General features: G+C 42.4%; 1 protein-coding gene across 2 annotated transcripts in view; it reads left to right on the top strand.

The window, feature by feature from the left end:
• Positions 1-15,173, top strand: part of LOC146060368 (protein argonaute-1) — a 95,681-nt gene extending 80,508 nt beyond the window's left edge. For both annotated transcript variants that reach the window (XM_083173504.1, XM_083173505.1), the window contains 8 exons: positions 1,960-2,144; positions 3,264-3,423; positions 5,124-5,214; positions 6,349-6,543; positions 6,638-6,772; positions 7,128-7,229; positions 11,961-12,160; positions 12,246-15,173. In XM_083173504.1, the coding sequence (XP_083029630.1) occupies positions 1,960-2,144; positions 3,264-3,423; positions 5,124-5,214; positions 6,349-6,543; positions 6,638-6,772; positions 7,128-7,229; positions 11,961-12,160; positions 12,246-12,354 (1,177 nt within the window). In that variant the 3' untranslated portion in view covers positions 12,355-15,173. The remainder of the gene's footprint in view (positions 1-1,959; positions 2,145-3,263; positions 3,424-5,123; positions 5,215-6,348; positions 6,544-6,637; positions 6,773-7,127; positions 7,230-11,960; positions 12,161-12,245) is intronic.
• Positions 15,174-16,459: the final 1,286 nt, after the last annotated feature.

The following is a 16,459-nucleotide window of genomic DNA, read 5'->3' on the forward strand; positions in this document are numbered from 1 at the left end:
GTGCCGTGCTCTCCTCCTCCCTGCACCCAGAAGAGGATCAGTGCAGGGAGGAGGTCACAGGTCCGGGCAGCACAGCTCTGTGCTGCCCGGACACAGGTGAGGGGGGAGGGGGCGATGCAGGGTGGCGGTGGGATGCGGTAGAAGCCCATTGGCTTCTATGGGGCATCGCCAGATTTCCCCCCCCCCCCCCCCCCATCCAGACAATGGGGGAGATTCTCGTTATCTGGGTTTTTACCGCATTTTGGGATGCTGTAAGGGGATGCTTACAGCATCCCAAAATGCGGTAAAAACCCAGATAACGAGAATCTGACCCTAAAAATACAACATCCCAGGCTCCATTTTCATGATTACTTACTTAAAGTAATTCGATTTGAATGTCTGATATATCGATGCACCATCGGCCAGTGTGTATGAGTGATACATTTGTGAACGGCGTTGTTCAGATATATTGCGTTGGCTCTACAACCTCAGCCATTGCTGGATATATCAGTGCATCCTGCTGTGTGTAAGAGCGATCCACCTGCCCGTACAGCCGCGCCAGGAACTGCCGGTGATGTTCAGCTCAGTGGCATGCGCCCGCCCACTTGTGATGTTTGTGTCGACAGATCGGGAAGGGGGAATGTCCGATCCATCTCTAGATATATCTACAGATCAATTGATCTTTAGATATATCTATAAAGGTGCATACACACTGGACAATGTATGCACTGAAAGACATTGATGACCAATTTCGCTTAAAATTCCCTAGTGTCCTGGATGAAAGATGTGGTGCATATACACTGAACGATTACACGAAAGATCTAGCTACAGTCAATAGTTTTTTTTTTTTTTTAAAGATATACAAATTTAGCTGCCTGCACAGTAAATGAACAACCGGCGGGTACACGCATCATCGGTCGTAGCATACACTCTGAAAAGATATTTTGACTGATATCATTCAAAAGGGCCAAAATAAATGATATCTGTCAAAAAAATTTGACAGTGTGTGTACACCTATTAGATTGTACCCATCATTAGAAACAAGTGGTATTGTGTTGGCCAGTCTCTCTTGTAGCAGAACCTTCAAGTGATATCTTTTATTCGGATCTTTATTCAGAGTTTGATGTTAATATAAGTTGGTGTTGTGTTTTGTGTGGTGGTGTTGTTGGTGTTGTGTTTTGTGTGTTGGTGTTGTGTGTTGTTTTTTTTAACTTGCACTTGTGACTATACAACTTGTGACGAAATTTAATAGAATGAGAGATTCAGAAAGTGAGCGATTTTGGTAAGAAATCTCCAGTTTTTTTAGAACGGCAATCATTTACACTGCAGAATCAAACTGGTTTTGCAGTGATGATTGCCGCTTTAAAAACACTGGAGGTTTCTTACCAAAATCGCTCACTTTCTGAATGTCTAATCCTATTAAATTTCCCCCACTATGTACAGTACATGATAAATGTGTTCGGTTGTCTGCCCTGTGACCTGATTATCAGTAGAAATATTCAGCTCCATACATTAAACAGTATAATTACTTATCTACTTATCTACTTATACTAAGAGGGCTCACTGGATTCTTTGTACACCTCTCTCCTTTTTATGCCCATTAATTACCTCACACTGCCAAATTTCCCATCTTCCCCATTTACCCACAGGTAGTTGAATTTTAAACTGCTAATACTGTAATTGATGTATTGTCACAACAGATTCTAAAAATAATTCTAAAGATTATTTAATAACCTAGCACAGATATTATGTTTTGCTGATTTAGTCAGATATTTCCCATGATTAGTCAAGCTTGTACTTGGCAGATCCTTGTTTCTGTATGCTTGCTTTGGTAACATGGTAATATTCAATTAATGCCTAATATTAAATTAGCTGCCCGTATATCTTATTCTTCTAAATGTTTCATTTATTATTTTTTTTCTACAGCTATTTAATTTACAAAATGATATTCTTAATTCTTTGGTTATTCATTCCTTCCAGGAATTTTACTGACCAGCTGAGGAAGATCTCTAAGGACGCTGGGATGCCCATCCAGGGTCAGCCATGCTTTTGTAAATACGCACAGGGTGCAGACAGCGTGGAGCCTATGTTCAGACACCTCAAAAACACATATTCTGGACTGCAGCTCATTATCGTCATATTGCCAGGAAAAACGCCAGTGTATGGTGAGACATCTGACCAATTTCTGTTCTGTCCCCCTTCTTACACAGCTATTCTCACCTAAAATATTTTCCCCAGTCAACACCAAAGAACTTCCCGACTTAATTTCATGCATCAAAGGGGTAGTATCCGAATTGAGTTCACCTGTCGTGTTTTTTTCCACTCCTGTTATTTACGGCCACTGCTCACCACCTATTTTGAAAAGTAAAACTCTTGGAGGGAAGACCAATGTAATACATTGCAGGCTGAAAAACATGTCATCTTGGTTTTTTTTTTTAACATTTGGACCATAACATATGCACAGACTAACAACAATTTATTTAAGAAATTGGTGCAGTTTTTTTGATCTAAGAGATATTATAGATTTATAATTTGTGTAATCATAGAGAAGAATTCTTAAAGCGGGATAGAATCAATAGGTCGACAACAATTGGGTCGACGTGACTGAAGGTTGTCAACCATTAGGTCGACGTGACTGAAGGTCGACAGTCAAAAGGTCAACATGGGGTCTTTCATGCGAGGGAACGCGGTGCACTTTTTTAGTGTCCGTGTCGACATTCGGGTAAAATGTTTTTTTTTTTTTTTTTTAACCCATGTCGACCTAACGTGTGTTTTGACCTAATGACCCTGTCAACATAACCCCATGTTGACCTTCTTGCATGTCAACCTAGTGGTGTAGCCCTAATGCTTGTTGACCTAGTTGCTGTCTAGTGGTTTGTACTCATGGAAATTTGCTATATAATAAAAGGCTAATGCTGCTCCTTACCTCTATGGGGGGGGGGGGGGATTCAGATGTTTTGTGTATTGCTAGGTGGTGCCCTATGGAGCAATTCAAGTGTTGCTCCATTCAGGAGTGCACCGTTGATGGCGTTGACATTATATTCTGTCATTTTGAATGGCTGGTAACTAGTAATGAAATAAATCTGTGTAACTGTTTTTGACCATAAAACATTTATTTATATTTTAGATATGTATTTGTTTATACAGGAAGATCAGAAAGTTATTGTACACACAACTTCTATAAAATGTTGACGCTTTTATGTCAAAGTACAGTAGATGTGTCCAAAGTTGAAAAGTTTGGAGTGTGTTAAAGCATTTCATAAATATAATTACTTTGTTTCTAGCGGAAGTGAAACGTGTTGGTGACACTCTACTTGGCATGGCCACCCAGTGTGTCCAGGTTAAGAATGTGGTGAAGACCTCCCCACAGACCCTCAGCAACTTGTGCCTGAAGATTAATGTAAAGTTGGGTGGGATCAACAACATCTTAGTGCCACATCAGCGGTAATCCTAATTTATTTTTCTATACCAATGGTAAAAAAAAATGAATTGTTTGGCGGGATCACTTTTTTTCCCCACTAAGTGGCCCATTTACTATTACCTATTTGTGGCTAATTCGCCCTGAATGTAAGATGGAGGGACGGCATCAGAAACTTCCGATCCTTCCTGCCCCCGACAGCCGCAAGCCCCATAGGTTTCTATGGGGCATGCGATGCTGCCCAATGTATCAATATCAGAGAGCATCGCATTAGGTCCTTGGGGGACAGCCATTCTGAGGTGGAGGTAGCCTACGGCAGTGGTTCCCAAACTGTGTGCCGCGGCTCCCCAGGGTGCCTCGGGACACATGCAGGGGTGCCGCGGGTTGGTGGTCCAGGACCAACTCAAATTATTAATGGTTAATTATTTATGAGCAAAACCAGTGCTGGTGGCTGCCAATCATAGAATGTGTACAAACAGAAGCAAATCCTACCCTTTACCACATAACTGCCGCTAAGAATCACATATAAACCCAATCTACTTAATTTTTTTGGGACCCAGGGGTGCCGTGAAAAAATTTCTGATTCTCTAGGGTGCCGTGAATCAAAAAAGATTGGGAACCCCTGGCCTACGGGCTACAGAACACACTGCCCCACTGGCAGTGCACTCAGTGGGGTCAGCGTGGTGGTCAGCACTGACTGCGAATGTGCATATCCCACAGCACCAGGCGAAGCAGACTGCAGGGACATACATTGGCCCAAAAGGATTGCATATTGCAGTGCAATGCTGGGCGGCAGATCCCACCTAGATAGCATTGCGTATGCGATCCAATAGTAAATGGGCCACTAAATAATAATTTAACATTTTGTGGGAAATTTAATAAGATGAGAGCTTCAGAAAGTGAGATATTTGGTAAGAAATCTGCAGTTTTTTAAAGCCGCAATCATTTACACCGCAAAAACCAGTTGGATTTTGCAGTGTAAATGATTGCCGCTTTAAAAAAACTGGAGATTTCTTACCAAATCGCTCACTTTCTGATTCTCTCATCCTATTAAAATTTTTACCCAGTGGGTTTTCATTTTCAAAGGTTAAGTGTTGTCAGTTGATAAGAAGAGTGAAGGGTGGGAGAAGGGCTGTACAGGAACTTAGCTTGGAGAACAATAATGGACTACTTTATGATATTAGCTAGTGCTCTTCTACATATGTTGACACCTAGTGCTCTCATAAGTTACATGGAAAGTAATTCCACTGTCTCTACACAGTGGTGAAAATGAGACGTGCGCCCAAGAGAAAATCTAAGCAGACGCAAACGGATGAATGTTCTCTGAAATAGGGGCACATGCTCAAATCTATACCAATCATGGATAAAACATTAATGTTTAATATACAATACTAAAATATCTTGGCACTTTAGGAATTCATGTCACAAAAAGGTGTGTGTGTGTGTGTGTGTGTGTAGATGCATATATGAAAATTTTTATATGGGTGAGAATTTCTTTATACTGTATCAACATTTTGTCAGATAGGAGAAAACAAATATTTTCTGCTAGGTGTTATTTTTAACTGCAAGTGATCCCTTGGGCTGAAATACTATTTTTAGTAGCAGCACAGTTTATCAAGGTTCTGTGGTAATTTTTTGACAGCTAGTCCTGGATTCTACATTTGCACCAAAACTTATTACATAACCAGGATAATAACCAGGATATTGTTTCCTTGCCTCATAACAGCTCTGCGGTCTTCCAGCAACCAGTTATCTTTCTCGGAGCAGACGTGACGCACCCGCCTGCTGGTGATGGCAAGAAACCCTCTATCACTGCGGTGAGAAATTAGACTTAGGGAGGTATTCAATGTCAGGGGTACATTGAATCCTGACCGCTGAGCTCCAGTCGAGCGAAGCAAGTCGAGCGAAGCAAGAACGGGACAGGGGCACGGCTGTCGAGCTTGCTCGACAGCCGTGCCCCTGTCCCGTTCTTGCTTCGCTCGACTGGAGCTCAGCGGTCAGGATTCAATGTCCCAGCCGCCGAGCGGCGAGAAAGGGCCGCGAGGCTGAGGATGGAAATAGGAGGGAGCTCGCCGATTTCCGGCTTTTCTTGGCAGAACGAGCCCGACAGCTTGTGATGTCGGGCTAGTTCTGCGGAGAACCCCTGTTCAATGCTGTCGGGGAAGACAGCATTGAATAGGGCCCCGCAGCCCTCTCCCCCATCGGGAGATGGCTGTGGGAGCACGCCTAACATTGAATACCCCCCTAAATAGGCAGCTTTTGACATGGTTTAGACAGTCACTTTGGATTGAAGCTTAATGAGTATTAGAACTTAAACATAGATTAGAACTTGAATTTAAAAGCTTCGCTCTAAGCCCAATATCCCACAAAGTCATGCCCTTTTTAAATAGTCTGTATTACATATAGGGCCAGATTCTGGTTCATTCGCTCCCCTGCGCGCTCGCACAGGGGAGCGATATATATTGCGCATACGCTGGGTGGAAGCTGGCACAGAGAACTAATAGTTTACTGTCCCGTTCGCGCCCACCAGTACGGGGGTGGGGCGGTAGCGAGGGGAGACGCCCATGGGAACGTCCAGCATTTCATGGGTGTTCCCATAAAAAGGCTGGGCGTTCCCCTGGAAAATAGGCAGTGACGCAACTGCTGGGGGCGGGCAGCTGACATCACCGGATGTCAGCTTCCCACCTTGTTCCTGTACAAGGAACACACAAAGCAAAGACACCTGAGAGTGTCTTAGTTTTGCATGTACATTCCAAATAATTCAAAGGCCACCGACCATGGAATGATTTGGCCCCTGCAAGCAAAGCTGTAAATAGATGTTTATTATTAAGATTCTTGAGCTTAAGCGAGTTGCTGTAGTAAATTTTGCATTGAGTCACTTAAGATGAACTAAAATAAATCTGCATTTATTATGAGGTGCTGACACCTTGACCCTCTTCTCCTTTTTGTAGGTTGTAGGCAGTATGGATGCCCATCCGAGCAGATACTGTGCCACAGTCAGAGTGCAACGCCCGAGGCAAGAGATTATTGAGGACCTTTCCTATATGGTGAGGGAGCTCCTCATCCAGTTCTATAAATCTACGCGATTCAAACCCACCAGGATCATCTTTTATCGAGATGGAGTGCCAGAAGGGCAACTGCCACAGGTAATTTTAAATGGACCGGTTTAAAAAAAACTTTTTTTTTTTTTTTGGGTTGAGAAATGAACCCATGTGATGGCTGTATTGTCTACCACATCAGATACTGCATTATGAGCTGCTGGCTATCCGGGACGCATGTATTAAACTGGAGAAGGACTACCAGCCTGGTATCACTTACATTGTGGTACAGAAACGTCACCACACACGCCTCTTCTGTGCTGACCGTAGTGAAAGGGTAAGCGATGGCCTGCGTTTTATATAAGATGATGATTTTTTTTAAATGCAGGAGTTGATACATTTATTATGCTTTAATGGCTTACTGTACATAATTGTAGCCTATAGGTGTCACTGCTACCATTCCAGAAAATATTTCCCTGGCTTGTTATAACAGGTTCATGAATGCAGAATCATTATTAATCAGAAAATATTTGAACAAGTTTGAGGCTCACGTTAAATGATTCGTCATCCAGACGGTGATGATGACTTTAATTTTAACACATAATTTCTATATAGCCTATGCGAGCTTCTTGTGGGTTTTTTTTTTTTTTTAAATGATGTGATTTTTATTTATTTGTTGCCATATTTTACAGATTGGAAAAAGCGGTAACATTCCAGCGGGAACAACTGTTGACACCAACATCACACATCCATTTGAGTTTGATTTTTATCTGTGCAGTCATGCAGGTATCCAGGTAATATGCAGCAAATTATCTATAGGGACATGTTCTCCACAAGCAGACATTGAAGGTGAATGCAGCACTTTACATGTTGGGAAATTTTTGAAGGTAGCGACAAACATTAGGGAAATGTATCAAGCCTTTTAAAGATTGGAGAAGTTTCCCCATAGACTTTCAAGCTGATTGGTTGGTTGTTATTCTATAAAACCAGAGAACTCTGGCCCTGATAGATCAGTCAACACACAGCGGTGGCACATTGCTGTGTACTGAGCGATCATGCAAAGCGATCTAGCAATGCTCAGCGGGTTGCTGTGTGTGTGTGGGGCCCATAAGATAGCTCACTGACTGCAACTCATAGGGCTATTAAGTTTCACCCACTGTATAAAAACATGAACACTATGAGATATTGGGACGTTTATATGACTGCATTCGGGATGGATGCTACTGCACCTGCATTATAGCATTTCTGCACGAGCAGTGATATCCCTAAAACCTGGACTGTTGGCGTCCCTTTAAGGCTGTGCTAATGCTAATTTAAGTCTTCTTGTGCACTGGAAAGTGCAAGCCATGAGACCCCCGCTTTCATTGCTTATGCATGATGTCATTCTGCTGGTAGTTCTAAACGGCACAACATGAGGACCACCAATGACCTCTGCATCAGCTCATGACCATTACAATGTCTCTGGTGAAACATGGCCTCTGTGGAAGCAGCTGTGCGCCAGAGAACACAGTCCCTTTCGCTGACATGACCACAAGGCGTGTTCGCTCTTTATGACACAACTCAGGAACATCTATTGCTTTTTGTCACGATCTCCAATGATGGAAAGGATCAGCTCTCCTTATCGGCACCCCACAGGGCTGAGCATGCGCTTTAAAAAAAAAAAAAATGGTACTTGTTTCCTAGCACGGCCACAACGATCATGATCGTGGGCATCGTGAGTAAAAATCGCGATTTCCCCATAGGGAACAATGTTAAATGCCTCAATTTACCCGCGATGCCCCCGATTTCCCATAGGAAACAATGTTAAATGGCTCAATTTACCCAAATCATCATAGGGAACAATGGTAAATGGGCCAGAAACCCCCCAAAACACCCCTGAACAGTGAAATGTCCCCCCAAAAGTAGTTTACGCCACCCCACGATCAACGCGAACCCGAAGCGTGGCGAGCGCAGCGGTACGCGTCCTCCGACCTTTTCATACCCCCACTATCCACGTCGGCGTGGAGTTGAGAATAGAATAGTGTGGCGAGCGCACGCGGATACCTGTGAAGCCCGCGAAGGGACGCGTTTACCTGTGAAGGTATCCGCGTCCCCTCGCGGGGCTCGCCACGCTTAGGGCTCGGTGGCTCGCTGCGCTCGCCACACTATTCTCAACTCCACGCCGACGTGGATAGTGGGGGTATGAAAAGGTTGGAGGACGTGTACCGCCGCCCCTCACGGCCTCGCTGCGCTTGCCACGCTTTGGGTTCGCGTTGATCATGGGGTGGCGTAAACTACTTTTGTGGGGACATTTCACTGTTCAGGGTTTTTTTTGGGGGTTTCTGGCCCATTTACCATTGTTCCCTATGATGATTTGGTGAAATTGAGGCATTTAACATTGTTTCCTATGGGAAATCGGGGGCATCGCGGGTAAATTGAGGCATTTAACATTGTTTCCTATGGGAAATCGGGGGCATCGCGTCTGGACCATTTAAGCCTTTTTTAGCCGCATACGACGCGACCGACGTGATTTTTACTTTTTTCAATGCATTTCAATGGGAAATTGTGGCCGTGCTAGGAAACAAGTACCAAAAAAATCCTGCTCTCCCCCCTGGCCGGCTCTCTGGGCATGCGCAAGATCTCGCTTTTATTTTGCAACATCTCCAGCGCAGCCTGGAGCCAGCAGCAGGGCGAGCGTAGTCCCTGCAGTGGGGATAGGACACCTCTAACCCTGAGCTGGCAAAGCGACCAGGGCAACTTTAAAGATTAGTCAGCTGTTAATACATCGCCCCGCCCGCTAATTACTAGGGGGGATTGCAAGGGAAAGCCCTGCCAAGCATTACTCGGAGGGCTGTCCCTATCACACGTGCACTATGTGCACTGATAATGCATATCAAAACACGTATCCCCCCCCCAGTTAACTAGTACTTAACGCTAGTTCATACATCTGCACCTAGATCTCCATTTGTTCTTCACGTTGAGATTTTGTTGCCACAAAGAATCAGAATTAACATTGGAGGAGGAATTCAATAATTTTCAACCAGCGCTTCTGGGCCGATTCATTGTTGTGTTGGTATTTACATAGAAACATGTTCTGTTTTGTTTTTTCCCCTTGCGTTTTTTTGTCTTTCAGCTCTGTTGATCGCATTTGTTAATAACACTTAGGACCCCATTTATTAAGGATTGCATATACAATGCGATCTGAGTGGAATATTACTGCCCAGGATCCCCTTGTAATGTGTGATCTTATTGCGGGGAACTTGCACATTCAGAAAAAGGGCTCCGAAAGCAGCCCGTCCCTGTAATGCATTGAGCCGGGTGCCGGGGGGTCTGCCCACCCCCCATAGTAACCTACTGTATGAGGGATGCAGCTGCAAACTCTGCAGGAAGGATTGCAGCATGGATCGGAGATTCCTGCTGCGGTCCCCCCTAATACTTTCAGGTGATACTTAATATTTGTGGCTAACCTGTTTTCAGTGATTTAGCCACACATATTAAATGATAAATTGGCCCCTTAAGTATTAAGTGTATGATGATAATACACTTCCCTTTTAGAATTGAAGCTCTCACGAGCATGACCCTCTTCCCTCATGTGCTTTGATGGCACCATATCCTGCGGTGTTCTGTCACACAGATACTCATGTCAGTGATGTTTCATGATGCAGCTATGGTTATGTACTGTACCTTGTACTTGTTCTCTGTTGTATTTAACTGTAAGTCACTGTTTTTTTTTCTTGCTTTTTCTTCTGTGTACTCTGTAAATAAGCTCCGCTGATCTCTTGTGGCCCCATATAAAGGATCATCTAAAATCTGTAATATTTATAGGTTTGTTAGCAGATGGGTAGGGAAGATGTGAATAATTATTTTCTGAATAGTTATAGATTTGGGATATATCATGAAAATGCTTTTCCCTTCCTGTGCAGTCAGCTGTGTCAGTCTCCTAACTGGTAAAAAAGTATGACACGTCGAATATGGCACCTGGCTGCCTGTCAGGTGCATCTCACCATAGTAAGCCATGATCTCTAATGGCCGGTTTTCTGGAAAGAAGGGTTTCACAAAATGTTTGGCAATTTCATTTTTAGTTGTTATTTTTTAACTCTAATCTGAAGAATGACCCCTTACAAAGTGACAACCACTTCGACTTTTGGAGAAAGTGAGACATTTGGGGAGAAGTTTCCCTTTTTTTTTTTATTGTGAACGGAAATTATTTACACCGGTTGAATTTGCCATGCAATTAATTGCCGCATTAATAAAATAGGAAAACTCTCCCAAAATCTCTCACTTTCTGATCTCACTCCCTATTACATTTGGCCCTAGGAGTCTCTTGTCTTCCCACCATATCATGGCCTTAATATAGAAAGCAGGTCCTCTCCTATTATTGAGGTTCAGAAGTTAGGAATTGTAGTGGAATCTCCCTCTGTAAAGGTAGGCAAGGGTAAGAGTGCTTTCATTATACTGTCCCAATGTGTATTGTCTATATGATAATTGGAAGAGTGTGTGTCTGTCACATTGTGGAGCCAGCAAATTTGGCAACAAGGTACCTCTGGAACTGTTGGTGTGCATCCCTAAGCTGTTTTTGGGAAATTTTACTTAGAAATTTAAAAAACACCAATGTTCAATTTTGATTTGATGATCTGGGAAACATATGTTGAAGGAACAACACACCTGATTTCATTGCAGTCATTGAGTATGACATTATGGTATAGACTTTAAACAATTAGGAATAATTTGGAATATACTTATATCACACACACTTACACATTGTACACACACTCACACATACAGTACACCACATACGCACACTACACACACACATATACGTAGCGCACCTCACACACTTATACATTGGACAGATACACATAACACACCACACACACAGTACAACATATATCCACAAACACTACAACACACACACACAAACACTGTACAACACACAGAAGACACAAAAAAATAAATGCATCATAGAGTAGGTGCTAAATCTCTGCGAGTCAGGAGCAGTGTGTTTCAAACAACACCACCCCTGATTTCTTTGCTGTCATTGAGTATCAATGCAAACACATTCTAACATTATGGTGGAGGTTTTAACAAATTACAATCATGGGCCTTCGGCACAGCATAAGACAAAATTTTACAGCTACATTTTCCTGTTACAGCTCTTCTAATAATGTTACGTGTATTGTGTACCCAGGAAAACATTTCTGTACTCTGTTTCCAAGCCACAAAAAAAATAAAAGAGAATGTCCCCCTTCCCTTGTCTACAGCAGAATGTGGGATTATCTCCCAGACATGTATGGCTCTCTTATGTAGGAACTAAGGCTATAATTTCACTTCAGTGTTTAAAAAAGTTCCATTTGCGAACAAATGCTGATGGGCACATAGAACAGTTATTAAGATGGGTGCAGTCGCTAACAATAATAAACCCTTGGAGAATGAAAGGACGTCGCTGTTCCTGGATATTTCAGTAATAGAAATAGATACAAATGTAATAAGATCACTGTGACCGATTATGATTAACTATTTGGGGCAATTTCTTTTCCGCTCTGCAGGGTACCAGCCGTCCATCCCATTACTATGTTCTTTGGGATGATAACCGGTTCACAGCAGATGAGCTCCAGATCCTCACTTACCAGCTCTGTCACACGTATGTGCGCTGTACCCGCTCTGTGTCCATTCCCGCACCTGCGTATTATGCTCGGCTGGTTGCATTCCGTGCACGATACCACCTGGTGGATAAGGAACATGACAGGTTTGTGTTTCACATATTAGATGTCTGGTGTTTGGGCTATTTACCCCTTAGGATTGCTAAATGCTGTATTTCATGTTTCTTACAGTGGGGAAGGCAGTCACATATCTGGGCAAAGTAATGGAAGGGATCCACAGGCATTAGCAAAGGCAGTGCAAGTTCATCAAGATACATTGCGCACCATGTATTTTGCCTGACGATGCAAAGTTTTCCTGGTGGATTGTATGTGTGACTTATTAGCCCCGCGCTGTACCTCATTGGCTCACAAGAGACCTGTTCCTGGGAGCTTCAGTCTTGCAGACATGTGTACCTCAAAACCGACAAACCAAGTGACGTCCGGGACCAATTTAGGAATCACATCAGACAATGATTACATGTTGTGGAAATATAGGAGAACACCATTACAGCAAGTCTCTCCTGATTGCCACTGCAAATTCCTTGATGACTTGAAATGCAGTACTGCAAGCAACTCTACACTCCAGTGGGAAATATTGGATGTGCTCTGCAAAAAAATTTGCGTAAATGAGACCAACAGTTTTGAGCCTTAAAAGAAAAGAAAAAAGGAAAATGTTATTACCGTTTTAAATAACCTATATTTAACGAGGTAACCTATTAGCATGAAAATATCTCATTTGTCAGTGTTTCTACAGAAGACGTTCTAGCACTTGGAACGTAACCAGCACCGTTCTACCGCTTCAGTTTGGAAGGACTTGGTTTACGCTTATAATTAGCAGTCATCCACAGCATCTGACCTTGTTGTGGATTCTCTCCCTCCGTAGGGGTAAATGGAGCGGTGTGCCCTGGGGTTAGAATGTGCAAAACATGACCTGAAAGATATGCCATATTTATAAAGGAGAGGTGGTGCCTATTGGGCATGACCAACATGCCACCGTCAGAGGAGCACCCACCTCTCCAGTTTTTCCCTGTAATTCTATTGTGCCATATGATCTTACAATGAGGCAGAATGGAGCTGGGTTACACAAAGCAATAGGGTGTTTATCCAATGATGACCTGACTCCTGCGTGCCTTCTATTTCTCAAAACAGTTTGCCACATTTACAAATGCACTTGACAAATCTGGAAACTGTTAAATAACTGGTTCCAGTTGGTAGCAGTAAAACAAAATTGTGCTAAGTGCCTTGAACCATTAAAGTGCTAGAAAAGAGGTAAATATCCTTTCTTCTCCAGCTCTACAGAGTGTACATAGAGGCACTACAAGCACCAGCCAGGGCTGCACCCATCAGTCTTTGTGCAATTGCAACAAGATGATGGTTGCTAATGTGTAAAGGGAGTATATGCTGCTTCCTTTTGCTCATTCACTTAGGTTCCCTCAACTGTGTAGTCCTTGAGCCTCTTCAGGATTCCAAAATATTTGTATTGGCAAGAGCTTCGTAACTTACCTTTAAACTGCACATTAATGTACGATGCTATTAGCAGGCGCTGACGCTGGTTAAACTCCTGTGAAAGAGAGGACCTTTTTATGGCATAATTCTCACTACATGAAATGGGATCATCCCAATATAACCATCTTATACCCCTTTCAGACATATGGCAAAATCCCGGGACTAGCGTATGTCTGAATGGCTCTACCCGGGACTTTAGTCGTCTAAAATCCTGGGTCCTGCGCACCTGCAATGGACCCGGGATTTTTAAAAACCCGGGATTGAACCGGTTCTAAAATCCCGGGTAGAATGTCTACATGGGGTATAAGTAAGGTTTTCAGTTGCTGAAAGAAATGAGGTCACCATACTAATGAGCCTTTACTAGTATCAGATCACCTGTGTGGTCTCATATCAGACAGCAGAAAATATGTTGCGGTGGCAGAATGGTGATTGGTGAAGCAGAGTATAACACACTTAGGGGCAGATGTATTAAGCCTTAACAAGAGATAAATGCAAGGGTGATAAGGAGAGATAAACGTCCAGCCAATCACCCGCCAACTGTCATGTTACAGGCTGTGTTTGAAAAAAGTCAGTAAGGAGTTGATTGGCTGGATGTTTATCTCTCCTCATCACACTTGAATTTATCTCTTGTTAAGGCTTAATACATCTGCCCCTTAATAGGTTACCATTCCTCACACTTGGGGGGGACTGGGTAGCAATGACTCCCTATACCAAGTTGCTGCGTTTTATACACTAATAATGTGATTCATACGTGCCCCAGATACAGAATGCAGGTCACATTTAGAATATTTTTGTACCAATGGACTCCTCATTTAAATCTGCTTGCCCTCAGGCCACCTTTCTGTTTTAAATGGTGCCAGGTTTCACTGCCAGATAGAATTGGTTCAGTTACATGTTATTCTAACACACTTAATATCAATGATGGTGAAAATGTGTCCAGGGCACAGAGGCTCATATATACAAGCCAAAAGCCTCTGCTTGCCTGATATTATAGTGGAAACTAGGTCAGTTTGTGAGATATAATTGAATAATGTTTTAGGTAACCTAGCACTGTCTCATGGTTTATTTTTTTAAAAGCTGTTTGTGTGTTTTATGGTGTATACGTTAACAATAGCACAATAGTTAAACCCCTCAGTGACATGAGATGGTTAAAAATGGGATTTCATACAAAGGTGCTCTGGGATTGCGGTGCCAAACGGTCCCTGCACAGTCTGTATGGAAATCAGGTGCTGTAGATTTTATAATGTTTGGATAACAAATATACTTTTGTGTTATAATCCCTGTTTAGATACATTTGTAAAAGCCTATTTTATGAACACAACATTGTTACTGTAAGAAACTATGTATGTTTAGCACTATTTATTCCTGTTTTATTATTTCAGTCATTTATTCCAATATCTGGCTTTGAATCTACTGGACATGTTTTATAAACCTACTGTAATCTGTTCTATAGGTGGAGAGGTTTTCAGTTCCATCCCTGTAGCTTCGTGAAATATATCCCATTGTTTTTTTTATATATTGACATTTTAAAATTGGGCTTCTTGGCGGCTATGCAAATAATAATGGTTACAGACTAAAACACCACTATTAAATGGCATTTTACTGAGCATCAAAGATACTTTTCCTATTGATACATTTCTTGCAAAGCTTGCGCAAGCTGCTAGTTCATAGGGGATGCATACAATATCCAGGCAGTCAAAAGACCGACCCCGACATCCCGGTACAGAGAATCCTGACGGGCTCAGTAACTAACCTATCCCTTTCTTTCTTCACCCCCCATGCGCTCACCTCTAATGCCTAACCCCACCCCTCCCTGCAGCCTAAATATCTGGGATGCCAGCTGTTGCGATTTCTGGGTTGCGATCTTGAATTTTGTTTGGAGTTTCATGCTAGTGTTCTGATGGCAGTCAAGATGCTGGAATCTGTATACTGAATACCGGCATCCTCACTGCTGGGATGCTCATTGCACCCCAGCAAATAACATTTTATCATGCTCTTAATTTGTTTTTATATAAACTAAACCCTACAGTATTGATCTGATGTATGTGGCAGCATCTACAAGGGGTAAAGTCAGCATATTTTTATGGGTAGCGTTGGGCGGAACAGGGCAATCCTTGTTAAAGGTAACTTTGCACCTTAAATTGTGCTGATAAGGAGATTTTGGAACGAGACTCTGTGCAGCAAGTGGTGCTTTGTCTGGCGGCTGTGCAGCCCATCTACTCCTAAATTATTTTTTACACATGCTTGGCGGTGGCAGTGATTGGTCCTTGTGTTACTTTCAGTGAGGGGCCTTTGATCAGTTCCAGGAAATTATTTTTGTTTTTTGTAAAATTGTATTTAAAGGTTCAATTGTAGCAGAGTAATAATAATATCTGTACAACTGAAACACCTCAAAATATAGACCTTATTTTCCAAAAAATAAATAAAGTTTGTAAATGTTGTCGGTACTTGAGGAAGTGATTTGTCAAATGGCAGGACCTTAAACCTAAATGTGATCTATAATGCCATCTGAATTTCTTTCCTGGAAAAGGTTGCGGTTCCCAAAAGTATAATAGGGGCCTGGGCTTGTGTGGGCTAGGTAGAAAAGGAGGTGTTTGGGTATAGTTGTCATATTTCTTTCAAGGTCTTGAATGACCCAGTATTGCTTTCATTAGCCAAACTTGTGATGCACAGATCAATTCAAATCAATGGAAGAGGAATGTACAACTCTTCTATTGTCCTGTTATAGTGCAGTTGTTTGTGTTGCAGATTATTTTGCTAAAGGTGACCTCACAGTGGGAGGTCTTTAGGTATTTTCAATTAGCAGCATAAAAATGTGACTGTTTTTTTACTCCAAATGGAAAATTAGGTTGCTGAATAATATCCTTAAGATGTGGACAGAAAATATCCTTACGATACCA

This window comes from Crinia signifera, chromosome 2 (assembly GCF_055691185.1).
Source record: "Crinia signifera chromosome 2, ASM5569118v1, whole genome shotgun sequence".
Lineage (NCBI taxonomy): Eukaryota > Metazoa > Chordata > Amphibia > Anura > Myobatrachidae > Crinia > Crinia signifera.